Consider the following 26,745-nt stretch of genomic DNA (forward strand, 5'->3'; position numbering starts at 1 on the left):
CAACTTCTTGCCTCAAAAAAAAAAAAAATATGCTCCCGGCTCTCAAACCAAACCCACCAACCCACCAACCAGCACAGGAGGACTGATGGCGTGGAGGGCTACCAACCACAGCAAAGTCAACCTCCCTCAGTGGGGGACAGCGTGCACAGCAGCCCTGTGAGCCGGCCGCACAGCCTTGCAACCAACTCCCCCTCACGAGCAGCCTCCACTCGCAGAGGCCCAGACACGCCGCCCGCACCCACAGCACTTGAACACTGCCCTCCGCGACCCCGGGGCCCTCGGCACGGGCCGCAGGGGCACAGAACGTTAGGTGGTGTCGGGTCAGTGACAGGGCTTCACCCAGGGGTGCTCCAGCCAGAGGAGCGAGAGGACCACTTCCCACTGAGGTTTCAGCCACAGTGTCTGAGACGCGACCCTGCGGGAGCAGCTCTTTAATGGGCTCCAGTACACAGGGGAAGAGAGGAGGGGAGAGTGCCGCTGGCTAAAGCATCTAAGATGTTTGTAAAATGAAGCTTACCCGTTGCTCATCAACTAAAATTAAAACTCCAATAAACAAAGTCCATTTGGCTTACCTGTTATCTGCCATCTGAATGTTTTTATCTCCTAGAAATTAAAGAAGAGTTGTCACAATTAACATTACTAAACATTTACAAACAGAAATCAACGGGCAAATGCATTCTTTTACCAGCCCCCCCCCCCCCCCCCCCCCCCCCCACGGACGTGATCTACCTACTAGGAGGGGCGGGGGGAACTTTCTGGGGCAATGGGAATATCAGAGACTGCGAAGTTGCTTACCTGGATGCACACACCTGTCAAAACTCATCAAATTGCACACTTAGGATATGTACACTTCAGTGTGAGTACACTTTACTCATAAAAAAGTTCTCGTGTTGGTACTAAAATGACAAGACTTAAATAAAAACCACCCATTCTAATTTGCCTCATCTCTAAATTTTAGTAACAGGATATGTATTTAAGCAAGGCCAGTTATTTTAGAGCGATTCAAAGCACTCACTGGTAGGCGCATTGTAGGCTTATGCTTATTCTGCATCTTCCTTCGACATGGAACGTTCGTACGTGAGAACAAGTGGCACACCCCGTGTGACCCTCTTTCACAAGACAGGTAGTTAGCTCCAGCTTAGGCGACTTACACCTATGAATGTTAAAGCCAGGTTCTGGAACGTACACTTCTTAAAAAGAACTTGATAATAAAATTTCAAAACCCCATCTAAATGTATAGAGCCCTTAAATGAAAAATGGAACGAAGCCTTCATAACGAAGGTTCTTAATCTCAGACACAGCAAACACACCTCAGAGTCCCTCTGAAGGTTCGTTCCAGGCTGACCGCCAGTCAGTCTCATTTGAGGGTACTTGAGTGCCACCCAAATCCCTCAATCACAATCAGATAAAACAAAAACCCTTCATGTTTAATAAAAACAGCTTCCACTGGAAATGGTCTGCAACTGTCTTGTATTTAACTCAACCACATCTTCCTTAGGTAATTTTGTTTCAAAATAAAACACGAAAATTGTTTTTAAAGTTCAAAACACTGCATTAATTGTTACACTATCTTTTTTCAGAAAGCTAAATGAGTTAAGGGAGCAGATGAAAGCCATCTGGTCAAAAATAATACGAGGAATACTACAGCGGCAGGGCTGGCCATGCCCAGCACCGGCCAAGTTAGAGCAGGGCCCTAACAGGCTTTCCAGGGTCCCTGCGCCTCCCCCACTCCAGGCTCCCCCCAGGAACCCCAAGCCCCACACCTTCTGGCTCTGCCTGCCCCACGCTTACTCCCAGCTCACGCTACTCCGCAGGCTGCAGAGACATGCACAGACCTGCAATCACAGGATTCCCAAGCATGGGGTCTGCTCTTCCACATTACAAATGCAGAGTGTAAGGTAATTTGATGATGTGCGTAGAGCGAACACACTTGCCACTGACCAGCCATTAAATACTGAGGGTTTCCCCCTGATGATGTCTACGTCACCCCAAGTCACTCTTATTTATGACGACGGCAGGACTGCTGGGTCAGAGGTATGGGTATTTACACACCAGCCCCAGCTACGACTGATCACCTAATTAGGGCTCTCCACAGTCTACCACAGGGGTCCCGGAGCCTGGGGCCCTGGACCAGTACCAGTCTATGGCCTGTGAGGAACCAGCCGCACAGCAGGAGGTCAGCAGCAGCAAAGACACTTCCCTCAAATTACTACCTTCTGTACAACAAACCCCCCGTCCGTGGAAAACTTGACTTCCCAGAAACCGATCCAGGTGCCACAAAGGCGGGCGGGGGGCGGCGCTGTCTCACACACCCACCTGCTGCCCCCCCCAGCCCCCCCCCCCCCACTGACTGCTGGGAGAAGGTGCCTGCTCTCTAGAGGCAATGTTACTGCCCACTTAATGGACAGAATCCAGAGTTCACCACCCAACCAACAACCATCAAACCACACACCTAATCCCACCACCTCCTGTGCCAGCAAGGGGCCTCTGTGACGGCACCTGCCCACACTTTACACTCAGCCGCTCACCCATGGAGCGAGCGCCCCCAGAGCACAGGAGAGGACCCAGAGGCTGGGAAAGAGGAGCCACCGGAGCCAAGGTCACCTGGCCAAGTGAGACGCAAATGTGGGTTTCTGCCAACCGAAAACAACAGTGGCAAACAGAGGTGCGCCCGCGTTCCCAGAGACAGAGTACATTGGGGAACAGCAGAGGAGCTGCAATTTGGGACAGGCAATCGGGTTAGACCACGGGGTTGGTCTGTTTTTTGTAAGATTTTATATTTTATTTATTTTTAGACAGAGAAAGGGAGGGAGAAATAGAGGGGGAGAGACATCATTGCGTGGTTGCCTCACACGCCCAACCCCCACCCCCACCCCGGGACCTGGCCCACAACCCAGGTGTGTGCCCTGACTGGGAATCGAACTGGTGACCCTTGGTTCACAGGCTGATACCCAATCCACTGAGCCACCCAGCCAGGGAAAGGACCACTGCTTTGATGGGCAGAGTGTGAAAGGAGCACACCCAAGCAGGGGCCACGTGGCAAGTCCACCGGCTCACAGGAGGGGAGAGGCTCTGGGCGGTGCTCACTGGTCAGAGGATGTCTCCATCTTCTGTAAACCAGGCCCTCACGAGACACGTCTCAGTCGGTCCAAGTTTCATTTTTCTGAGTGTGCACGCGTGAGACCCTCCATTTCACACCCCCGCTCCTCTTTAGACTAAAATCCGCACATTTCACACCCAGACCCCCTGACCTTCCCCTGCCACCACCACCCCTTGACCCCCTGCAGCCATTTCCACCTGCTCCACTCAGGACCGGGGACAACGGCTGACATCCCCGATCTCCGTCAGGGCCAGGCCAGGATCCTGCAGTTCAGCGGCGCCTTGGACACCCGCTGCTGAGAAGTAGCGTGCAAACGCTCCTTCCAGCCTGTGCCTGGGGTGGTCCAGGGCCTGAAACAGTGTTGGCACAACAAATATCTGCCAAATGACTCAACACCCTGCGGCAAGTCCCAGGCCAAAGAGGTTCGCTGGCCTTCCCTTGTGCGGACACCACCCCACCCAGCAGACCCCTCACTACCTTGGCCCACTAATTAATCTCCGTCCTTCCGTGTGAAGGCATGTGCTATTCCTTAATCCCATTGTTGGTGCCATTACGGCAAACAATGAAATTAGTTCAGATACAACATTCTCAAAAAAAAAAAAGCTAAATCAAGGATAGAGAAGAACAAGATAATGAGTTTAGAGAAGGGGAAAGCAGCAGCAAGCCTGACACTCGCTGTCTCACTGGCTGGAATGGAGCAGCTCCACAATAAATGACCTGCTTGTGAATGGGCTTCAGTCCTGTCCCCGTGATCTCTCAGGCGTGTGGCCTCGGGTCGGTGTCCACGAACTACAGACAGAGTGACACGCGTAGCGCACCGTGCGTGCCCAGGGCACGGCCCATCTGGGTCTCTCCCCCGCTCGTAACTGCAATACGCTGCTCACACAGCGTCCCCTCTGTCGTTTCACGTGAACCCGCCAACCGACTCACCTCACCCCGCTCCCTGCACCTACGGAAAAAGAGCGTAGTGATAACACTACCAACGAGACGCAGTCCTCTCAGGCAAGTTTCAGCAAGGGGGGGGGGTGGTGAAAGAGGCAATCAAGTTAAAATATGAAAGGCACAGTGGGCAAAAGAGTATTCTAAAATTTTCGGAGGCAGCGGCAGGCTCCCGCACGAGCCCACAGCTCCAAGTGTTCACTGGCACGCACGCGTGCAGGCCTGCAGACGCACGCTTTGCCTTCGCTTATACGAGACAACTCACAATCCTACGTACAGTTAACTGCTTTTACTCCATCTTTTTTTACTCTTCTCACGGGGAAAATTTTTTAATTTTTGCAGCAAATTATCCAACGTAACATTAAATTCTTAGTTTTAAACTGACAACTTGTAGTCTACAGCTAGAGTAATCGTATTGCTTCAAAGTGGGCCACTTTTGAAAGAAGCTGTGAGCTGGGGAACACAACCAAAACATTCATGCCTGTATCGTATCTCAACTCAAAGGTCCTCAATGCCATGAGACAAGCGACTGATGAAGGTAAATGGAACCCAGGTTTCCCTGAGAGTTGAGAATCCCGTTAGGGTCTGTAATTCTGAGCAGTTAGGGTGGGGTCACGTAAACCCTGCAGCGTAACCTCTGGGTTCAGTCTGAAGGATGGCGCTCCCACCCTAGCTACCCGAGCAGTCTCAGCAGTCCCAGAGTCCAGGTCCAAACCTCCAGCAGCACCGCCCAGGTCAGCTGAGGACCACGTCACAAGGGACAGGGGAGTCACCCGTTTTAAGAAGGAGCCAGGATCCCCCCAGAGGACGACCCACGCCTCCACCCAGAAACCCTGGCCGACCCACACAGCCCTGGGGCAGCCCCGCCGCATCTGTATCGCTCTCACCAGCAGACCCTTCATCCGCCCCATCGCCGCATTCCTCAGCGTTAGAAGATCACCGGGCGGAAATCAACGTGCCAGAAGGTGAGTGAAAACAAGTCTGAAGAACCAAATCACTTACACAAGTTCCCAAGGCATCGCTGAACAACATACCCTTCATTCACACCTGTAATCTCTTACCAACTAAACAAAGAGGGGCCCAGGTGCTAGACTCACACGGAGTCTTGAAATTACCTTCACACTGATTTCGATCACATGTAAGGACTGATAATCTATAGCGCCTCCTTCTTTAGGCATTTATCAAAAATTTTAATTTAGCCCTGGCGGGTGTGGCTCAGTGGACTGAGCACCAGCCTGTGAACCAAAAGGTCACCACCGGTTCGATTCCCAGTCAGGGCACATGCCCGGGTTGTGGGCCAGGTCTGCAGCAAGGGGTGAGTGAGAGGCAACCACACACTGATGTTTTCCTCCCTCCCTTCTCTCTCTAAAAATAAATAAATCTTTTAAAAAATTATAATAAAAACACCACACGCATGCTTACAGATGAAGTCAGACTGGCAGCCAGTTAATCGACGCAGCCGTGCGTTCGGCACGGGGCACTCGTCTTGTCTCTGTGGACGGCTGCTCACGAGTTCAGAGGAGGACGGGCGACTGGCGGCGCTTGTCTTACCCCTGAAGTGCAAGCCCCACTAGGGCAGGGACCTGTGTACGTGCCCAGCACGGGCTCACGTCCTCGCTCCTCTGTTCCTCCGCGCGCGGACGCCCAGCGAGTGCCGGCCTGCGTGCTACCTGTGCGCGACTGGGCTTCTCCAAGCAGTTTTAAGACACAGAGGAAGCTGCCCCTGCTTACAAGACCAAGCTGCTAGCAGACAAGAGTGGGCAGTCTTTTCAGAACCCTGCTAGAGGCCACGCCCTGTTTTCAGGAAGAAAGTAAGAAACGATTTCCTTTCCTCAACCAAAACACTATTTTTGCTGAAGGCACAGCGGGTCTTCATCAGCTACAGCTCCAACTTCCTCCTCTGCTGCCTGCAACTCACTAGCACACGAATGATAAGGCAAACACTTCGAGTTTTTCTTAATACAGGCAGGAGTTCAAGACCTTGCCGCCCGTCTGCACGGCTTTCCCCTCTCCGCCCCATTTACAACTGCAGCCCCAACCCCTACTACTTTCCTCTACTTTTCCTCTCAAAGGCACCTACACCATCCAGCCTGGCCGTCTCTCGCTGTGGAGGGGAAGGTCCTCTGTCTCACGCAGCGTGACAGCTCAGCGCCTAGAACTAGCACATGGAGGCGCTAGGGACTGACTGCCTGCTTGGCTGTAACCGGAGAAACGACTGCATTCTTATAATGTCCACAAAACTACTTAAAGTGTAAAGACGACGTTTCCACCATAAACCTATTAAAGAAACGTCATCTTGTTTCGGGCTTTTGGGGGATGATGATGATAATAAAGTGCACGCCGCAGCTGACAGCGTACTTGTGAGAAGAAATTTAAGGCCGCACACGGCCAGGACCACAAGCTGAAGATCACGAAGTGACCCTCAGCAGTTCTCTCACCAGAGAAACGCGCTGCCTCTCCAGCCACTGACCGCTCACAGAACTTAAAACTCAACGGCCGACAGAGAACAGCGGCCCAGCCTTCCCGGGAGGGGGCCGGGTAGAAGACCTACGGCCCCAGGGGAAAAACGTAAAAGTCCACGCCCCCACAAGCCACTCCCTGAATGTGTGTGACCGTCAAACAACAGTTCCGCTGCCCACCCCGAAGGCTGTCCCCGGTGGGTGTGCTCGTGGACAGGTCTCGCCGCTGCAGTGCACGCAGGCGAGTCACAGCGAGCGAAGGCCCCCACGGGCGGCCCCTGCTGCGGGAGTCACCCGCGGACGCCCGCCTTCCGCCCCAGGCCCGCCCGCTCCTCCTCGCCGCGCAGTTCACGCGCCGGCCGGCAGCGGGCGCCCGCGCGCCTGCTCCACGTGCAGCCAGGGCCGCCCGCTCCGCACAGCTGACGGCCCCGCAACCCCACTCGCAGTACGCGTCTCGGGAAAATCAGGGCCCGCCCCCGCAGACAGAGTGTCCGAACTCAGCGGCCCGCAGAAGAGCCCGACAGTCCGGCCGGGGCGCAAGCCGCGATGCCTGCACGCTGCAGAGGCCGCCAACGCCGCAAGTACCCTTTCCAGAGTTGTGTTACTGAGGCTGTCAAAGCAAACGCGACAAACTCCGTTCCTGAAAACAACGAACGTCATTTCTCCAATCACTGTTCTGCACTTGTTTTGAAAAACAAGACAAGACTCAGAAAAGCGTCTAGATGTTGAGATGCGGAGGCACAGGTGACCACCCGCAGGCATTCGACCACGAGACCGCAAACCCACGCGCAGGAGCAGGCGCTTCAGCCCGCACCGCAGCGCTGGGATGACGAGCACCTCGCGCAGTTAGAAGCCGCTGTGCTGAGAACCACCATGGCCGTCACACCTTGAAGAGAGACCTTAACATTCGCAGGAAAAGGCCCGAAGGAAACGCGGGAAGGCCCCAGCTCCTACACCTCCTTTCTCTACACAACGAGGCTCCTTTGTCCCCCCAGCTCGTTAACAAACTGAGTCTTGAAGTCGCACGCACATGTAACCACCAAGGTCTCATCCTCACCGGTGTTTCCAAACCTCCCACAGGACGAACGACTGGCCCTCGAAGAAGAAACGCAGCTCAGCAGCGGGGAAAGCTCGTTTCGGGGGTCTCCGCCCCGGCCCCGCCGGCCCCGTTTCCAAGAGTCCACGGCTGGGACGTTCGGCGGAACCACGGGAGGACGAGCTGGACACCCCCGGCCCGCCCCGGCGCGTTCACGAGCGGAACTCCACTCGACGGGCAGACTTTCATCCTCTCCCGGGAGGCGGCAGGAGGCGGAGTTCGGCCGCCGGTTGGCCCCCCCGCCCCGCCGCAGGAGGGGCAGTGACCCCAGGAGACGGGCCAACCCCGGACCAGAGAACCTCCACTAGCCCGGTTTTCAGGGCCGCGCAGGACGCCCCACTCGGACCCGCGGCGCTGGGCCGGAACGGCCCCAGGGGGCTGCCGCCGCCGCCTCCGAACCGGAAGACACGCAGGAAACTTCCCCCCCGGAACCTGCTCGAGCAACTCACGCCGCCTCTGGGGCAGGCGCTACTTCTGTCCCCGGGGGGCTGGAGGCGGCGGCGCAGCGGCCCCGCCGGCCGGCGCTCCGAGTGCGCCCTGCGGGGTCCTCCCTCCACGGCCCCCGACGGCAGCCAGGAGGCACGCGCGGGCTCCGTCTCCTCGTAAACAAACCAACCCCGGCCCGACGGACGTCCGGAGCCGAGCCGCCGAGGTCGCGCCCCGCTCCCGCCCCCACGCCCGGGACAGCGCCAGCTCCGAAGACAAAGGCCCGCAAGCGGCTCCGCGCTCCCCCGCGAGTGGAGGCCAACCCGCCGGCCCCGGCCCGCTCGAGCGGCACGGCAGGGCTCGGCCGGCGACCTTAACCTTCCCGGGGACGCCGCGCGCGAACAAAGCTGCTCCTGACCTTCAGGGCCGCGCCGGGGGCGGGCGGAACGGGGAGGGACACCCGCCGCCCGCCGGGCCTCGCCGCGAGCCCGCCGCTGCCTGCCCGGCCTCGCCGCCGGCCCGCCGCCGCCGCTGTTCCCGGCTCCGCCCTTGCCCCCGTGGCCTCCGGAGGTGTCCCCCAGCCCCCGACTCCCGGTCCCGCCGGCCACCCCAGGGCGCCGTTACCCGGCTGAGATCCCGCGCCGTACCTCACGCCTCCTGCGGCAGTGGCGGCGGCAGTGGCTTCGCTAGCTCCTGGGACTGCGCCGCCGTGGCTTCCAACAACGCTGTTTCCCATTGGTCGAGCCCTTTGTCTCCGCCCTCCTCGAGGAAGGTGGGCTGCGATTGGGCTGGTTCGGCGCAAGTCAACTACGCTTCGGCGCCGTGGGCGACGACCAATCAGAGGCTGCGCCGCGCTCAGACTCCGGAGCCGTCTGCAAATACTTTGAGCGGTGCCCGCGGAGGCGCGCGTTCGCCTGCCAGAGAGCCTTCCTCTTCTTGAAGGGGTGGGGTCCACGTGGAGAGCAACCCACCCGAGCCCCCTCTTTCCGATCCCGCGTGGGACCCCGCGCCCTTCCCACCCTTCCACTTCGGTTTCACCCCAGTAGCGCGCCGCGCTAGCTCCGCGGGCTCCTCCCGCCTCCAGGGCTGTGCCCGTGGGGTCCTCTCTCTCACCCCCGGCACCCCCGCACGCAGGGTCTTCCCCCCGGCAGCGCCAGCCCTGCGCCTCTCAGCGTCGCCGAGGCATCTGGGATGTGAGGGCTGCCGATGCTGGGGCTCCAGGCATCTGGGAGTGAGGGCTGCACCCGTCCCTGGGGGCCGCCGTCTGCCTCCGTGAGGTCGGTGGTCAGGTGTCCTGGCCAGCGGGCCACACAGCGGAGAGCAGCGTGAGGGTGCAGGTGCCCCAGGGCTCTACCGACTCTAGCTGGGTGGCCCTGGCCAAGAGCCTGTGCCTCCATCGCCCCACCTGTAACTTGGGGGCCTGCTTAGTGGGGCTGGGGGAGAGTTGGAAGAGCCCTGGACCAGCAGCCAGCTTGGTGCAGGTGTCAGCTGTTGTGACCTCCCCACCAGCACGGTGAGGGGAGGGGACTAAGTGCCTGAGGACACAGGTCGGGGAGGGGGTCTTAGAGCTGAAGCCCAGGCCTGTCCTTTAGTCCCTGTCCCCCAGTCCCCAGGATGTCCCCAGGAGTCTGTCCCATGTGCAGCTCAGCTTGCATGCTACCCCAGATGGCACCTGCTGCTCACTGGCCCTAGTGCTCAGGGCGACTGGCAGCAGCCACCACGGGGCCTATACGCTGAGCCCAGGGCTGCTCTGGGCCGGAGGGCTAACTCCCGGGTCCACCTGTGGCCCAGATGCCGCCTGGAGAGAGGCCAGGCCTGGGAAGGTAGAGTCCACACTGCCTGGCCTTCCCCTTTGGGGATCTTGTGGGTTTGGCAGGAGACCCCTTTCGGGGGATCGTGGGTAAGATGGCAGGTGATGCCTGGGGCAGGCTGTGCTTTCCGGCAAGTGGAGGTGATGGTGGGGGAGGGCGCCAGGCACAGTGACACCAACGTTGCCATCCCAAGCAGTCCTCCTGGGCCTGACACTCCCTCAGACCTCGGGCACAGGGTCTTGGACTCCCTGGCAGAAATGGGAGTAAGGGCCCCATGTGGCCGGCTGTGTATGGAGCGGTGCTTCGGGACCTGCAAAGTGGCCCATTTCTGTCTCAGGGAATGAGGACGCAGTCCTCACCCACCTATGCTGTGACTGTTTTCAACCTGTGCCACAGCCTTGAATAGATGTATTTAAATGAAGACTTAAGCCATCAAATATGTTTCTGTTAAAGAGAGTAAAACACAAGAATTGATATCTCTGTGGGTCCTCTGAGGCGGCCACACCACGTCCCAGTAACGAGGCAGCTCCATCCAGAAGGGTGTTCTCCCCAGTCTGGATCCAGGTGTCCCAGGGCCACCTCCCTCTGGAGGCTCCAGAGGAGTGTCAGGCCTCCCCCGTCCAGCTTCTGGGGCTCCAGGTGTCCCTCCAGCCTCTGCCTTTGTCATCACTTGGCCTCCTTGTGCGTGTGTCTCCTTACAAAGACCCCAGTCGTGTGGACTTAGGGCTCAGTCTACTCCAGTGTGACCCCTTCTTAACCTAACCACAGCTGCAGGGACCCTGCTGCCAAATAAGTCACATTGCAGGGGACAGTCTTCACCCCAGTGCGAAGCTGGTCTGGGAAATCTCAGGAGTGGCTGCTGCAGGGGGTCTCCCTCCAGAGTGCGGGCGGAACACCGGCCCCCAGCCTGGGTTTCCGGAGCCTCCACGATGAGGTTGGCCCAGCACCAGGGGATGCCTCCCACTCGGGCTGGCTCTTGCTCTCCTAGATCCTGGCAATGTGCCCAGCCACCTGGGGCGAGACGCCCAGCACCAGCAGCAGCTCCACTGGCTGCCGGGGGACGTGGGCTCCCATTGTCTGGGAACTTGTGCATGAAGGTGTCACCCCACCCTGGACCACAGGCTTTGGGGATCCGCTGAGAGGCTACGGCAGAGCCCCACACAACAAAGCTGGTCCCCATTTCGCACGACGCCCGGAAGGCAGGAGCAGGCTCCTGTCCCACCCTCAATACACTTTCACTCTGAACGGCATCCTCGCCTCTGCCCCAGATCCGTCCACACACGCCGAGCTTCTCCTGCCTGGGGGGCGTCCCCCACCACCCGCATCCTCCACGCTGTCCACCAGCACGCAGGCCCGCTTTGACCAAGCCACTCGGCTGCTCCACTCTCTCATAGCCCCTGCTGCCCGTGCGTGAGTTCAGAGGGGGCAGGTGGGGCAGATCAGTTTGTTGGTGAGTCCGCAGACAGTGTTGCTAAGTGCAACTGGGGCTGAGCAGCACTGGGATCAGAACCCCCGGGGCAGGGGTCCCCAAGGCCTCTGGGCACCATAAGTTTTGTCTTTCCAGCATCCTCACTGCCTCCATCTGGCTCTGAGGCCCTGCCCACAGGCCACAGTCATTCTGTGTGTGTGCTCTGCAGCCTCGCCTGCCGGCTGGCGCATCCAGGCCACCCTGCCCTCGCTCACTGCTCCTTGGCCCGCCTCCCTCGGTGGCTGTGCCCCTAGACTGAGCCCAGGAGGACGGGTGTGTCCTCCTCCCCACTCCGAGGGACTGTGCCTTATCTCCGCATCACTGAGTAATGGTACTGCCCCAGCCCATCAGTGTTCTGGGTAGACCATCGTCCCCACCCCCAGAGGAGGAAATGGAAACCCAGGATGGGTAACTTCCTGAGTCCCACAGTGTAGAAACAGCCAGACCCAACCAACTGGCCTGCAGCATAGCAGCTTGCTGAGCGGTCCCCACAGCTGGCAGAAGAGAGGTGGTCCCCTCAACATCCCTCCACTGGGTGGTGGCACCCAGATTACAAGGCACTCACAAAACAGGCACGTGGAGACGCTCAGGACTGAGCAGATCCGCAGCGGGCTGGTGCACAGAAACATCACCAGAGTTCCCTGCAGGGGTGCACAACCCCGAATGGATCTGCAAACCTCACACCCTGGGAAGGGAGGAGTCCAGAGGCATCCCCAAACTGTGACAGGCTCTCAGATGGCCTTGCAGGGACACTGTCTCTATCCCAGGAGTTTTCTGCATGAGTTGATTTTTCAGTGATGAACCTGGTATTTTTATAGTGAAACACCAAAGACTTCTCTTCGGGAGAAGCAGGAGGACAAGCCTCGCTTCTGCCTGGGAAGAGGCTTCACGCACACGGAAACACCTTGCACAGGTGAGCTGATATCAGTGATGGAAACATTCGCTCTGCCTGCTGGGGGGTGGTCACCCTGCCCCATCCCCACCGGAATCCCTGGAGGCCACTAATGTGCCAGCCCCAGCTGTGGAATCCTGAGAATGTTGTCTAGAGGGAATCACACAGGTCATCAGCACTTCCACGTGGCCCAGTGCCCTCTGACGTGGCCAGCGGTTGTGTCACGTTTGTCCCTGTCCTTGTGTTCCAACCCCATTTGTCTGAAAGTGTCCCTTGCGGGCACCTGATGGTCCAGGGTCCCATGCTGCTGCAGTGGGCCGGCTCTCGGACACGCAGGGACCAGGGCTGTCCCCACAGTCTCCACAGCCAAAAACGCCTGTGGTTCAAACACCAAGTGCCGGCCCATGTGGTTTCTCCAGTTAATGCGTGACGGCGCAGCGGTTTTCCTTAAGGTCTCCGATTTCACTCTCAGAACAGGCCCCACTAAAGACGCACAGCACAGCGGCGAGCTCTTTGAAGGAGCTGTTTCTCTGCAACTTTACAGCCCTGTGGCAACAGCACTTGTTCACACAGTGGCAGTGGCGTGTCTGGGCCCTCGCCACTCCCCTCTGCTGAGGAGACTCCACATCAACCCATTGAGCTTGGGGGCGCCTCCAGGAGGACCCTGGAATCCCACACTGTGGCCTCTGGGCCCAGACCCCCCACAGGGTGTGCAGCGTGTATCCCTAGGGACAGGCACCTGTGGAGCTACAGACCACCCCTGGGGGGGGCAGGCTGGTGGCCACCCCCAGGGCCAGGGGCCTCGTGTGGACGATCTGGGTGGGAGCAGCTGACCGGCACCGCCAGTGGGCCCGAACGTGACCGTGCTGTTCCAGCCACGATGGCTCTGGTGGCTTGTCATGTTGCAGGGGGTGGCTGGAACGGGTTGGCGTCACTGTTCTGGGGGACTGTTTTTCTTACGGGTTCACACTGAGCCAGTCCTGCTGCCTCCCAGCCACCGCGCCCCGTGGGACTGTGGGTGCTCCCAAGCGGCGCCGAGTGCTGCCAGGCAGACTAGTCACATCGCACCGGGCAGCGGCGCCTCCGGGACAGTGCCCTGCCAGCGGGGCCCGCAGCGGCCAGGGGCGCACGCGTTACTGCAGGGCCCTGCCACGCCCGCCCGCAGGGCTGTTGCCACACCCGCGCCCGCCACCTGGATGGCCACCCCACCCGGACGACGTAGCTGTCTGCCTCAGGGGAACTGATGGAGGGGGGCTCGGCCAGCCCCCTCCTCGGTGGGGGATCGGGACAGCGAAGCCTGCTACAGCCCAGGGGGTCACGCTTAGCCCTAGTGAGCAAGAATGCGCGAGCAGCTGGTCAAGGCCTGGTGACCCCGGCTGGGCTGCTGTGTGCAGACCACCCCCTTCTGGACCCGGGACGCACTGCCACCGTGACCGCTGTGCTGGGTGGCGGCCCGAGGCGGGTGGTGGTGGCAGTTTGTTTACTCCTCACGACAAGAGGCCGACCAAACAGGCTCGGTGTGGGGCGTCCTTGGGTCTGGCGGTCTGACCCGCCTTTTCCTGCTCCAGGCCTCCCCAGGCACCCACACAGCCATCAGCTGACAGCAACCTGCCGGGCGGGAGGGTAGGGCATGGCTGGCTGCGGCAGCTCAGCTGACAGAGCCCCTTTGTGGTGACCCACTGAGCGTGTGGGTGAGCACAGAAAGAGCCTCGGCCTTGCCATGGGGAGGACTTTATTCCTGCCGTCCGTGAGCCGGGGCGGCACGGCCCGGTGAACAGACTCCAGGGCGGAGGGCCCGGTGAACACGCTCGGAGCACAGGCACTGCCCCTGCGGGGGCAGGGAGCATGAGGTCCAGGCTCGGGCTGCAGGCTCGGGCTCGGGCTGCAGGCTCGGTCCCGGCCTGGTCACTGGACGCTCCCGTTCTGAACCATCTGCAGGTACTCCGTGTGGAGCTTTTCCTGAGCTTCAAAGAGTTTCTTCAGCTTCTTGGCCTGTCCTTTGCTCAGCTCCTTGCCGTCCGCGTCGTGTGTGGGCAGGCCCTGGAGTGGCAAGAGCACAAACGTCACCGAGGGCGCTGACCCCTCCGAGCGCAGGCTCCTGGACCACCGTGGCCACTGGGCACCCGCTGACCGCGACGCTCTGGGCCCGGGGCTCGGCTTTGAATATCTGTCCCAGCCACTAAGACTGGCTGGGCTAGGGCAGCCTTCAGCCTGGGCTGAGGGCCGTGCCCCCAGCAGTTCTGACGTGGCCGGCTCAGCAGCGTGGAGCAAGGGTGCCCAGGCATCTCAGACAAAGTGAACGGCCGAGTGGAGAGCCCGGGCAGTGGGTACATACGCCCAACCAGCGTGGGAGGGAAAGACCTGCAAATTCAGGGGCAGTCGAGCTCCGCTCGGCTGCGGTGGTGGAGGGAGGCGGCCCTGGGCCTAAAACAGGCGCCCAAAGACACTGCCTCCCTTCCAGCTGCTCCCCAGACAGAAAATCCGCTCCCTGAGGTGACAGGGGCCGTCACCCAATGTAATGGGTCTTAGCTCGGAAGAGAAAACGGGTTCTTACGTTTTCATCAAACCTGGAGTATTTGCCCCGTTCCGACAAGAACAGCTCACTGGGTGGGATCCTCATCTTGGCCAGCTTGGCTGCCTGGAGCACAGACACGCTGTCAGCGCACGGGTCCCACGCGGGTCCCCCCGGGACCGACCGCACGCCCTCTCCCAGCCCAGCCCCTGGACTCAGGACCCAGAGGCTGCCCGACAAAGGGAGTGAGGGGACAACTGAACCCTCAGTTGGTGCTTTCCTAAGGGGACACTGGGCTGGTCCCAACGGGAAGTCTACAGATGTCACCCGGGAGCTTGTGCCCAGCACAGGGCAGCTCCCTCGGCGGGGCTGCTGTCCCATGGGGTGTATGGGGCATGTGAGGAGGGCCTGGGAGGGCGCCCTGGGGGGCGGAGGCACAGACAGCAGAGGGCACAGGGCTGAACCCCCCTCGCACATGTGCATTACCTCTTGTTCTTGCTTTTTCCTGGCGGCCTCCTCTTTCTTCTTCCTCCTTTCCTCCTCGACCTAGGGGACAGAGCACAGCCCCTGACCGGGTCTGCTCCAGACCCCTCTGGGTGGGAGGGGGGCAAACAAGGCCCCGGGCCAAGGCTGGGCCACCTGGTGCAGGGAGATGACCCAGCGCGTGAGGACGGGCTCGACTGGTGCCTGGGGCCCCTGGTCTGCACAAAGGGTGCAGGCTGGGAGGCCCAGCTCACAGCCAGAGGGAGAGCTGGCCAGGGAGGGGCGCTGTCGGCGGGCAACCAGAGCAGCACGCGAGGGCCTGGGGCGGACGGGACAGGAGGACAGAGGTCAGCAGGGACCAGGTAAGGAGCCTGGATTAATTCATAGGTGACGGGGTGGGGGGCGGTGCTGCAGGAGTGGCTGGAGGTCCACTTCCCAGCCGGCAGGCCAGGTGGCATCCCAGGAGTGAGCCAGGAGCCGGCAGGGCTGGGTGCCCATGGTGGGGGGTGGGTGCCAAAGTTGCCTCGGGACGTTTGTCCTGCGCTGCTGCATGAACAGACACGCAGCCACCAACAGGAAGCAGAGACTGGTTTGGGGAGTCGAAACCACATGCTCCCTGTCGGACACCTTGGGGCTCAGGTGCTTCCTGGCCCGGCGGAGCTCTCAGGTAGGTAGCTGGACACAGGAGTCCGGGCACAGGCACACTTGGGACCGGGGAGAGCCCTGAGAGAGCTGACAGGGGCTGTGGTTGCGGGTGGAGACTGGCCTGCTGGGTGGGAAGTGGGCTGGCAGGAAGGCTGCAGGTGGGAGACTGGGGGGCTTCGCTCTCCCAGGAACAGGGTGTGTTTGTTTATCTGCTGGGGGGTGTCTGGGGTGTGGTGACAAGGTGCCAGAGAGGCCTGGAGCTGCTAGGGCTTTGGGTGCTCTCACTGCCTGCAGCCAGGTCACCCGGCAGGGGCCACATCCTGGGGACTTCCTTGGGCTGCTGAGCTACTGGCAGGAAGGCTCAGCTGCCAAGGCGATGCTCCCTGCAAGGCCCTGGGCCCTGGGAGGGCCTGCAGGGAGAGGCACATGGCGGGGCGGGCGGGGCAAGTGCAGAAGCTGTGTGTGTGCTTTGTAGGGGGTACAGCCTGTGGCCCCACATCCCCTCCACAGCAGGGTCCCAGCAGGCCTCACGCTGTGGCACCCAGGGAGAGGCAAGAGCCCAACACAAAACTGGGGTGACCGAATGTGACAGAAATGGGGACAGTCACATGGGCAGGCCCCAGCCCCTCAACCCTTCCAGCACAGGGGCTGTGCAGGCGGGTCTCAGGTTGCACTCGGTCCAGAGCGTCCCTGGTGCCCCAGCCCCTCGCTCCATCGCCTCTCACCCAGCTCCTCTCCGCCCACGCCTGCCTGGCCAGCCCCTCAGCTCCACTGTCTGAACGCCCCCCAGGGCCTGTCCTGGTCTCCCACACTCGCTCTTCACGGTGCCCCCTCCCATGGTGCCGGTCCCCTACTTCCTGCGGGGCAGGGGGCCAGGGGCCTCTGTTCCTGCCATCTGCGTCCCCACGGGCGCCACACGAGCTGCGCCCCGCAGTTCTGACACATCCGGTTGCGTATTCCTGTCTCCCCTCAAAGGGACACCAAGGGCTCGGAGGGCAGGGGCTGTCCTGATCCACGGTGGGCGGTGGCCACCGGCTGACCCTGCACACGGCTCCGTCCAGGTGACAAAGGAGCCACACTTCAGGCAGGAGCAGGGAGTGACCGAGCATGTGGGCTCCACAGTTGACTCAAAGTGACTAATCTTCCCTTAAAGCTTGAGAGTTAGTTCTTAAAAAGAGGTCATTCATTAGAAAGTAGGCCTTTTTGTTGTTACCAAGTTGCCAACTAGTTACCTATCTTGTTATTGTTAATTTTTCCTTCTGACATTTACAAATCCTGGGGTTTTAGTACAAGTATAAAGCCGACCCTTGCCCTGGCCGGGCGGCTCAGTGGGTTGAGCGATGATGTCCTGTGCAGTACAAGGTCACGGGTTCAATTCCTGGTCAGGGCACATGCCCAGGTTGTGGGTTCAACCCTGGTGGGGGTGCGTGCAAGAGGCAAGGGATTGATGTTCCTCACATGGATGTTTCTCCCCACCCCCAAAATAATACACACCTTCTCAAGTATCCTATCAAAACAGCAAAAAACCAAAACCAAACCCCCAAATCAAACCCTTACACGGCAAAGTCCGCAAACCCTGGTGGGTTCCCCATTTTCAGGAATTATCGGCGCAGCCCAGGCGGGTTGTGCTCACCCGTTTCTTCTCTTCTCTCTCTCTCAGCAAGGTTTCTCTGTCCACCAGCTTGACCACGGTCGGCAGTCCTAAAAAGCAGGCGTCCGGGAGGGAGGCTGCAGCCCAGTCTCTGTCCGTCCATCCTGCCCCCCTGCTGGCCCCGCAGGTGCCCGCCGGGCTCAGCACACCCTCCACCCCGGCCGCCGCACCCAAGGGCCCATGAGGAAAAGCAAGGTGGGGCCCCTTTCTTGCTGCTCCTGACAGAAAGCCAGGAAGTCATCAAGTGAGACGCGTCATCCGAATCTTTTAAAACCTGATCATTGTCTTTGCAAAGCCAAAAAACAAGCTGTGACCCTCGCTGACAATTGTGTGACACAGGCTGTCTCCCAAGCAACAGGTCCTAAGAAAAGGTGGCCGGTGGCCCAGCATGAGCAACGGCCTTCAGGCCGCAGAAAGGGACGCCAAGAAGCCTTCACACAGAGGAGGCGCTGGCGAGGACCAGGACCGTGGGAGGATGAAGGTGCAGGGCCGCCCCTCCCAGAGAGCCCGGCAGCTCTGGGACCCCTCAATGCGGAACAAACACTGCGGCCTGGGACCCCACGCTGGGACCTCCTCCTCCCGCTAGCATCCCTCCCAGCCCCTGCAGTCGCTGTGGACGCTCCCCGCTGCGAGCCGCCAGGAACCGCTGAGCAGACCCACCTTCGTGATCCTCCAGCCGCACTCCAAGCTCGGGCAGGACATCATCCCGCAGGGCGTCACTGAGCTGCAGGACCTCGGGGACTGGGGGCAAAGCGAGCGATTCAGGGGCAGCTGGGACCCACAGGATGTGAGCATCCCCGAGCCTCAGGAGGGAGCTGAGCCGCTCGACCCGCTGCAGGAGGCCGGGAAATCCAGAGCTGCCACCCCCGCCTGGGTCTCACCCCCAGCACAGCCCTGTCTTAGAACTCCGCTCGGAGGGTGCGTGACTGGTCCTGGGATTCCCAGCAGGAACGGCTGGTGGGGGGGCTGCGCACTAGGCACGCCCACGGAGACTCGACTCTGCTGTGTGGAAGCAAGGCTCAGCATGCACCCACGTTCCAGCCCAGGACCCAGATGCCCCAGGCACACTGGTGGTGGGCCTGCACCCTGAGGTCACCCAAAAGTCCTGGAAGGGCCCCTCCCTTCACACTGCTCTGGGCCACCTGTCCCAGGAGTACCACGGCTCCCAGCAGCCGCTGGCTGGAGAGAGCCAGAACTGGGCTGGAGTGAAGGAGGTGGTCTTCTGGGGACAGACACAGCTCTGGGGGTTGAGGTGACCCCCAAGGTGCCAGCATCTCTCACCAAGAGACCCTGGTCCAGCGAGGGTTATGGACAGGCCAGAGGCTCAGGGGCAGGGGTGGGTCACATGCCCCACATCAGTGACATTCACTGGCTCCACTTTGGCCAGGCTTTGCCCACTGCCGAGCGAGGTGGCTTGAGAGGGCCAGGATGGGTCGCTGAGGCTGCCTGGGGACAGTAGCTGGACCAGGGCCTGCACAACCTAAGTCCCAGAGGTGCCCAGGACATCCCCACAAGAGAGAAGGACCGGCCTGAATGTCGACGGGGCCAACCATGTGAGCGCCCCTCAGGGCCTAAAAGCCAGCGCGGAGGCGCAGGCCCTCGGGGCCCAGGCGGGGCTCACCTTTCTTGTCCCGGGCGATCTTGCGCACGCCCTCCCTGAAGTCCGACAGCACCTGCAGGTACGGCATGACCGTGCTCTCGAGCTGTGGAGAGAGGGTTTCCTTCCTGAGGGGCCCCCCACGCATTTCTCACACCCGAGTCCAGCACACGCACGGCACGGCCAGTGGGTCGCCAGCAGGCGCGGGGGGCGGGCCCGAGAAAGCAGGGAGGCTTCCCGTGCTGTCCAGTGGGAGGGGTGCCACACGCCTTCCTGCGAGGGCAGTTCCTTACAGGCCGGATGCTGCTCCTCCGGGGCGTGGCCTCGTCCACACTGGGGCCGGCACCTGGGCGCTGCCTGGCCCCCACAACTGTGTCCTTGCCCCGCCTGCCATCCACGTGCATGCTCTCCCTGCTGGCCCACGAACCAGGGGCAGACACGGGATGGCCACAGAGTGCAAAGCCTGCCGGGGCAGCACCACCAGAAGGGGTGGAAGCCAAGCCGCAGAAGGAAGAGCTTTCGAAAAACCTTTCTGTTACATCTGCCGTGTTTTCCATTCGGCCTTTGAGCCAGGTCTCCCCAGCCTCTCACGTCACTCGACAGCTCCGTAACCAAAACAACAATAAGTAAACGCAAAAGCCGGCAAGGCCGACGAGCCTTCAGGACGGCCTGCACCTCCCTGGGCTGACCCTGCACGTGGAGCGGAGGCGTGGCCCTGCAGGGCGAGACCTGGGCTACCGGGGTCTTGGCCCTTTCTCTGCACCCACGCAGGGAGACGGGGTGGGGACCCCAGTACAGGGAGGGACGGCGGCTCTCACGGCACGGCTGTGGCCTTGGCCAGTGGTCCAGCTGACCACGCCGGCACTGTGGACCACTCGATGCTGAGCTGCTTCAAGACTCGGGAGCTGCCTCCCCTGCTCCTGGACCAGTTGGGTCTGGAAGTGAACCCTTGAGCTTCAAATGGCGTGGACTGTGCGGCTCCCTCAGGCCCAGCAGGCTCACCTAGCGAGATCCTGTGGCCCAAGGAGTTCCTGGGGACCCGTGGCCACAGCCGGCTGCAGGCTGCACCCCACCCCTACGGCAGTGAACGTGAAGAGAAGGGGGTTCCCACAGGACCCAGCCCAGGAAAGCCCGTGGCAATGAGCTCCAAGGCCAAGAGAAGCCATGGTAACACGGGCGTGGGGCTGGCCGCACTTCTGACAACATGCGGCTGCTCCCTCCTGAAGCTGCCACTTGGGGGCGCCTGTGAGACCCACTGCAGGCCTTCCAGCCCCACAGGCTGTGTTCCCCTCCTGTGAGTGCCGGAGTGACAGCTGACCCGCTTAAGAATTTACATCACTCCAATCACTCTAGTCACTTAGTGACAGACATCCCTGGCTGGGGAAGGCGGAAGCGTGCCCAGACAATCCGAAGGTGCCTTGGTCATGTGACGGCTGTGGGGAGGGGGGGGGCGCGCGTGTGGGTCTGCACCCATGCACAAAGGCGAGTGAGTGAGCGTCCATGCCACCACGGGCTGCGGCCTGAGCCGGGCCTGAGCTATGCCCTCTGGTCTGGCCACCCGGGACCCAGCTCTGACAGACAGCGCAGCAGCGCAGGTCCCGACTGGTGGCCCGTGAGGAAGGCCGACCCCCTCACGTGGGAGGCACGCCACTTAGCTCCCCAGCCAGGTCTGGGGAGTCCCATGCGGGTGGTCTCCACCTGTGCACAGGTGTGACCCAGCACGGGAACAAGGAATGGGGGGAGCAAGCGTGGGAGGCAGGAGGGTGTCCCCCCAAGGGGGCACCGGTTCCCAGGGGACAGGCGGCAGGGACTCGGGCCCAGTGGGCGCACTCACATTCTGGCTGCCTGCAGGGCCTCCGACAGGGAAGCCCAGGGGGCTGTCCTCCTCTATGGCCCCGAAGACCTGGGAGAAGAAACAAGCGTGTGGGGGAAGCGGTCCCGAGAGCTGGCTCCCGTTGGCCAGTCTGCACCGCAGGCTGCCACACAGGACGAGGCGGCAGGTCACCCTCAGGCCTGCCCGTGGCAGGGACCCCAGACCTGGCTGGCAAGCAGGTGCACGGGGCCGCACCAGGCGGGCTCCGAGCCAGGGCCGCTTGTTCTGCTTTCCAAACCTGAAAGGGGGGGTGGGGGTGGGGGGCGGACCGAGGCATGAAGGTGTGGTCGCTCAGAGCGGGGACCGCACGCACCCACCTTCAGCATGTGCGTGAGGTACAGTGCGATGCTCTCCAGCAGAGCCCTGTTGGGCTGCCTCCTCGCGGCCTTCCGGGTGGCCACGTACAGGTTGCACTGGCCGACCAGAGCCCGCATCTCCTCCAGAACCGTGCGCGTGTCGACGTTGTCACAGAGGGCTTCGTGCACCGCCGTCTTCCTGCTGTAAAAGCTGAGCGAGAGGAGGAAGGCGCAGGGACGTCAGCCACCACAGCCGAGGTGGGCCCGCTGGCCGGGCAGCGGAGGTCAGGGCATGGGTCAAGGCATGGGTCGGCGCACCTGCGACCCCAGAGGAGGCTCCACCTCACCTCTCGTTCAGCTCTGCTTCCTCCTTCTCCCACTTTTCGAACTGGCCAGTGATGTCTACGGGAGCACGGAGGATGTCTTTCACATTTAAGAAAAACTCCTGAAGTCAGAGAACTCTGCTTAGCAGCACGTGGACAGCCCGCCCATCTGAGGCCCTGCCGACGAAGCGCGGCTGTGCGGACGGGCTCTCGCTGGGGCACAGGCTGGGTGCACACACACCACCCGCCCAGCAGCGAGAGATGGGGCCCCTTTACTCTAGCAGGGGCTGGAACCTGCCGCTGGAGGACAGTGGCCGGAGCGGGCTCCTCCCATGCGCAGGCCTCCGCCCGCGCCCCGTTCTGGTCAGAGCGCGGCGCCACCAGCTCAGGGGACTCACGTTCATGAACCTCTCGTACTGCAGGGCGGACTCCATGGTGTTGCTCGAGTAGTCCAGGGTGTCCTTCCACGCGTGCATGAGGAAGGCCAGGCGCAGCTGCCTCGCTGCGGAGGGAGCAGCAGCAGTCCCTTAGTCCCCCAGAGCCCCCGTCACCGGCCCCTCGCATCCAAGAAAGCAGCTCCTGCCCTTCGGGAGTGGCCAGTGCGTACCCGAGTGCTTCTTCAAGGCGTCTTTGATGGTGACAAAGTTTTTGAGTGACTTGGACATTTTGCAGCCCGCGATCGTCAGGTGGCCTGTGTGCAGGAAGTACCGGACCCAGCAGTCGTTCTCAAAGTAGGCCTGGGCGCAGAGAGACGGGCGCGCAGGTGCTGAGCCCGCGCTCCGGGGCTGGGGCCTCCCCGCCCACGCCGTGCAGGTGGGAGCAGTGGGCCCTGGGGCTCAGAGGGGTGCCTGGGCCCACCAGCCGGGAGACAGCCCTGGCTCTCGTCTGGCCTGTCTACTGCCAAAGACCAGGCTGTTGGTGTGGGAAATCGGCCTAGGTAATCAGGGCTCGGCTCTCCTACTGACAGGTGGATCCCTGATGGGGGGGCCAGGCTGTATGCAGACAGCTGCCCCCTCCCTCCAGCTGATAGCCCCAGTGTTGCCCAACCGGGGTGGGGTGCCAGGCCCGCCCACAGCACACCTACCTCCGACTGTGCCAGTTCGTTGTCATGGTGGGGGAACCGGAGGTCAAAGCCCCCTCCGTGAATATCCATCGAGGCTCCCAGGAGGGTGCCCGCCATGGCGGAACATTCGATGTGCCACCCCGGACGGCCCTAGGAATGAAGCGGCCCAGTGACCGGCCGGCCTAACGCCCCTCCACTCCCCCCAGTGTTCGGACCCTCAAGCCTCTGTGCTTTCCTGGGACAGCTGTATGCTGCAGCTCCCCACGTGTCACTTCCCGATGCCTCCACCCACAGCTCTGGGCCGCGGGGACCCTGTCACAGGGCACGCCACAGTGGGCTCAGCCCCAGGAGCCCGTAGAGCTCAGAGGTAAAGCCCAACGGGACGCAGGGGCCTCCGAGGTGGTCCCGCAGCCCACAACCCCTGCTGCAAGATGGACAGAAAGAGGGCCCGAGGGGAAGCAACCTGCCCACGGGCCCATGCAGCCCCGTGGCCCTGGGACCTGGAGCGGGGCAGCTGTGCGAGGCACTAGCGAAGGTCTCTGCCCATGGCACCCTGCCCCCCGCCCTCTCGGTGCTCACCTTGCCCCACGGGCAGGGCCAGGACGGCTCCCCTGGCTTAGAGGCCTTCCACAGGGCGAAGTCGTTGGGGGACCGCTTCTCGCTCAGGCGGTCTGCTGAGACACTCAGGTCACCTGAGGACGACAGGAGGGGCGGGGCCGCTTAGCAAGCCCCGTGGGCATGACCAACTGACTGCAAGGCCAGCTGAAAGCAGCTGTTTCTACCCCCACCCTCGGGCACTGTTTTCACTGCGCGTTAAGTGAGAGGAAGAGACAGAGAAACGCGGACCGGCTGCGTCCCATACGCTCCGACCGGGGATCGAACCCACGACCTTTCAGTGCAGGGGACGAGGCTCCAACCAACTGAGCCCACCAGCCAGGGCTCCAGGCCAGGGCTGTGCCGGCCGGTCGGTCCCCTGACTACTGGCCGTTTGGGAACGTGGTCAAGTGTGACCCATGTCACTCTCCCTGGACAGGGTGCCACCCGGTGTCCGGGTTTACAGAGCCCATTCATACGCTCGGGAGTTGCTCACCCTCTCACAGGCCCGTGACAACGGGTCTGGCCCCTTCCTCACCTGCCTTTCCTCGGATGCTTGTCCTGCTGCCCCCACAGCCTATGGTAAGTGACGGGCTCTGGTCTAAGGAGAGGTGATGTCACGGTGGCAGCCTGTGGGCACGCCTCGGGGCCCTGGCTTGGCAGGGGTCTCATGTTAATGGCCTGCCTGGCTCAGCTGTGGGCCAGGGTGGCACTTGGGGGCGTGAAGCCTCTGTGTGCAGCTTCCCAGGCCTGGAGGTGGCCCGTCGGGACACTCAGTGACCCTCCTGTGTTCACAGACGGAGCTGACAGGCGACGGGGAGGAGGCCACAGGCCCCAGAGGGCAGATAAGCCAGTCACCCAGAAGAGGGTGCACAGTCAGCACAGGGGACTTGCAGGCCTCGAGTCAGGCCCACGGGGCCCTCCGGTGCTGCACGCACGGAACCCTGCCTGGAGGCCCCGCCTGCTCACAGAGAATCCCGGGGTCACGGGGAAGAGCTGGGTGAGCAGGACTGTGCCAGCGCCGTGGGAAGGGGTCTGGCCAGGCCCTTTCCTGGGCGCTCTCGCCCCCTTGTGGAAGACTCCGGAACAGGAAAGGCGCTGCTGGTGCCGGCTGCAGGTGCAGCTCGACCTCCTGAATGCCCCCTTCTGACTTCAGGAAGGCAGGTGCAGGGCACTGCGGGCGTTTCTCCAACTTCACAGTTAGAAGACCCTCTAAACACAGAGCGCTCGGCAGACACGAGGAAGGATCTGGAGAAACGGCAGGGTCGTCCGCGCAGGGACGGGCACGCTCCTCACTTTGGGGTGATGATGGGCAGCTCTGTGGTTTCCTAAAACCTAAACACGCAGGACGCAGACGCAGCTGGCACTCGGGACGCACACCGCCCCAGGTTCCTGTCGACTTCCTCACATCTCCGCGCTCCGGCAGGAACCACTCGCCAGCGCCGCTGTGGCCCCGTGACGCTCCCTCTCAGCCAGGTGACGGACACTCGGGTCTTCGACTTTGCGTCGTAGGGGATGCAGCCACTCGCGAAGGCTCCTGACTGTTACAATTTACTGTGGAAGCTTCCGCGGCAGAGAGAAGCGGGCCTCGCTCTGCACACCGCGCCCCTTCACCAACTGTCGCTGTGCCGTGACAGGGTGACTTGCCGAGACTCTTGTGAGAAAAGTCACATGGCCCTTTCCCTCTCCCTCCGGTGTCACTCTGGCCGGAGGGCCTGTTGCCGCCCCCCAAGCTCCCTGCTGCACTCAGAGGAGTCAGCAGGCTGGCCTGGCGCCAGCACCCATTCCCCACTGGAGCCCCAATGTGTAGATGGAAGGGGACACTTCCTTGCTGTGGGGTGTCACGTGGCCGAGTGCCTCCACTGGGTGGAAGTGGAAATAAATGTCCACTTAGGAGAGGAGGGGTGCATCCCCGTCATCCCTGTTTGCTGCTGAAGTCCCCCCTCTCTGGCCCACCAGGGTCTGATGGTGGGGCTTACCACGCAGCTACCTGTGCTCCCCGCTCCGGAAGGTTCCTTGTGCATGTGACCTTCGGAGGCCGGGCCACCTCCCTCAGCTTTGCCCATCTGCTCCTGCCCCTAAGTCTCGAAGGTCCGCAGTCCGGCGCGCTTGGTCCTCGTGCATCCGGAACCCTCTCCTCTACTCCTCGGTCTCACTGCAAGTCTCTGTGAAGACTCGGCTGTTTCCCTCTCATTGCTCTGCTCTTTCCTCCCTCTCCCGGGACCGCTGCTCTGCTTCCAGCTTTTGGACGGAGCCCCTGGCACGCAGGTTTCTCACCCTTTCTGGTCTTCATCCCTGAGTCCCAGTCCAGGGGCAACGCAGCCCTTGGCCACCACTGGTGCAGACACCGCATCCCGCCCACACGGCTTCCTCCTGCGGCTAGTCGGGAGAATGGCTTCCCACGGGGTTGCAGGGGCCTTTTTTCCTTTTCATGGTGAACCAGTTTCACATTTAGATCAGCCGGCCGGACTCAGTTTAGGTGGCCGCAGGCACACAGAAGCCTTCCTCTCTGCAGGAGGCCTGACCAGGCGTTGACCTTGGCCGCAGCCTCCCCCCGGTGGCCTGGAGCTCGCTGGCCCTGACGCCCAGGCGGACACTGCATTGCCGTCTTCTGTCTTCCTCACGTGAGGCTGCCCTGGCAGTCAGGGAGCTTGACCGCAGCGGAGTGGTCGGCCCGTTTCTCCCGGGCGTGCACACCTGTCGCCAGAGGCGGGGCCACCCGTCAGTTCTGCCCCCCCTCCCCTGCCCCCAGGCCTGGAGCCTTGGCTGTGGCTTTGGCAGGGCCAGGGCCCTCCTCCTCCATGTTCAGTGCCGGGTCCACGCAAGGACCAGGCCGATCAGTTCCTTGTGTCCCGTCAGCGCTGACAGTAACCCATTCCCTGTCTGTGGTCAGACTGTGCGGTCCTGTGGGTGGCGCTTCAAGCAGAGAACAGTCCGAAGGCCCGGAGGTGACGCTCTGGTGTTAAGACCGTGGCCAACACCATGCATTTCAACCCCATCCCCGCCGTGCGTCCGTGTCCAGAAGTGTGTCAGCCCGTTACAGGTGTGGGTGTGTCCGCTTCCGGGCGCCAGGGACGGGGCCCTGCCGTTTGGTCCCGTGTCCTGGACGGGCCCCCTGGGGGATGGGGGCCTGAGCATCTCGAACTCGCCTCCTCTCCTCTGACGAACGTCTAGCGTGAGGCCGCCAGTCTCACATTAATGCTAATACACTGACTCGATCTCCTCCGAATGTTTCATGTCTGGTCCTGGTGTTTCTTTAAGACAGAGCCCTAGAGGTGACGTTACTGACCACAAGGTATTTCAAAGGCCGAGCTGCCTTCCTGAAACATGGGCAGGAAAAGCACCCTGTGTGCCCACCCCGAGGGAGCCACCCCTGCCCTGCCCCACAGACCATTCGGCGACGGACGGGGATGGAGAAAACACGACGGAAGATAAACAAGACTCGACCTGGAGCAGCAAACCCTACGTCTGCGTCTAAAACATCTAGAGCCAGAGGGGCAGGGGTTGCTGTCGCGTG

The 26,745-nt window shown here is 61.5% G+C and overlaps 2 protein-coding genes across 8 annotated transcripts in view; both read right to left on the minus strand.

The window, feature by feature from the left end:
• The window catches only part of NAP1L4 (nucleosome assembly protein 1 like 4), a 33,421-nt gene extending 24,677 nt beyond the window's left edge, over positions 1–8,744 (minus strand). Inside the window, exons 1-2 of one of the 5 annotated variants that reach the window (XM_045183361.2) lie at positions 8,668–8,744; positions 573–603 (exon numbers count right to left, since the gene is read on the minus strand). In XM_045183361.2, coding sequence (XP_045039296.2) covers positions 573–586 — 14 coding nt within the window. In that variant the 5' untranslated portion in view covers positions 587–603; positions 8,668–8,744. Of the gene's footprint in view, positions 1–572; positions 604–7,555; positions 7,712–8,438; positions 8,557–8,644 lie in introns of those variants that run through there. The other 4 variants (XM_045183359.2, XM_045183358.2, XM_053923924.2 and 1 more) reach the window with 4 other exon arrangements.
• A 5,161-nt stretch (positions 8,745–13,905) lies between these two features.
• The window catches only part of CARS1 (cysteinyl-tRNA synthetase 1), a 29,520-nt gene continuing 16,680 nt past the window's right edge, over positions 13,906–26,745 (minus strand). For all 3 annotated transcript variants that reach the window (XM_024574197.3, XM_045183341.3, XM_053923925.1), the window contains 13 exons: positions 23,214–23,326; positions 22,656–22,784; positions 22,179–22,308; positions 21,970–22,073; positions 21,596–21,693; positions 21,270–21,459; positions 20,914–20,982; positions 19,104–19,185; positions 18,143–18,223; positions 17,465–17,532; positions 15,190–15,249; positions 14,746–14,829; positions 13,906–14,231 (listed from right to left, as the gene is read on the minus strand). In XM_024574197.3, coding sequence (XP_024429965.2) covers positions 14,097–14,231; positions 14,746–14,829; positions 15,190–15,249; positions 17,465–17,532; positions 18,143–18,223; positions 19,104–19,185; positions 20,914–20,982; positions 21,270–21,459; positions 21,596–21,693; positions 21,970–22,073; positions 22,179–22,308; positions 22,656–22,784; positions 23,214–23,326 — 1,343 coding nt within the window. In that variant the 3' untranslated portion in view covers positions 13,906–14,096. The remainder of the gene's footprint in view (positions 14,232–14,745; positions 14,830–15,189; positions 15,250–17,464; positions 17,533–18,142; positions 18,224–19,103; positions 19,186–20,913; positions 20,983–21,269; positions 21,460–21,595; positions 21,694–21,969; positions 22,074–22,178; positions 22,309–22,655; positions 22,785–23,213; positions 23,327–26,745) is intronic.

Source organism: Desmodus rotundus, chromosome 5 (assembly GCF_022682495.2).
Source record: "Desmodus rotundus isolate HL8 chromosome 5, HLdesRot8A.1, whole genome shotgun sequence".
Lineage (NCBI taxonomy): Eukaryota > Metazoa > Chordata > Mammalia > Chiroptera > Phyllostomidae > Desmodus > Desmodus rotundus.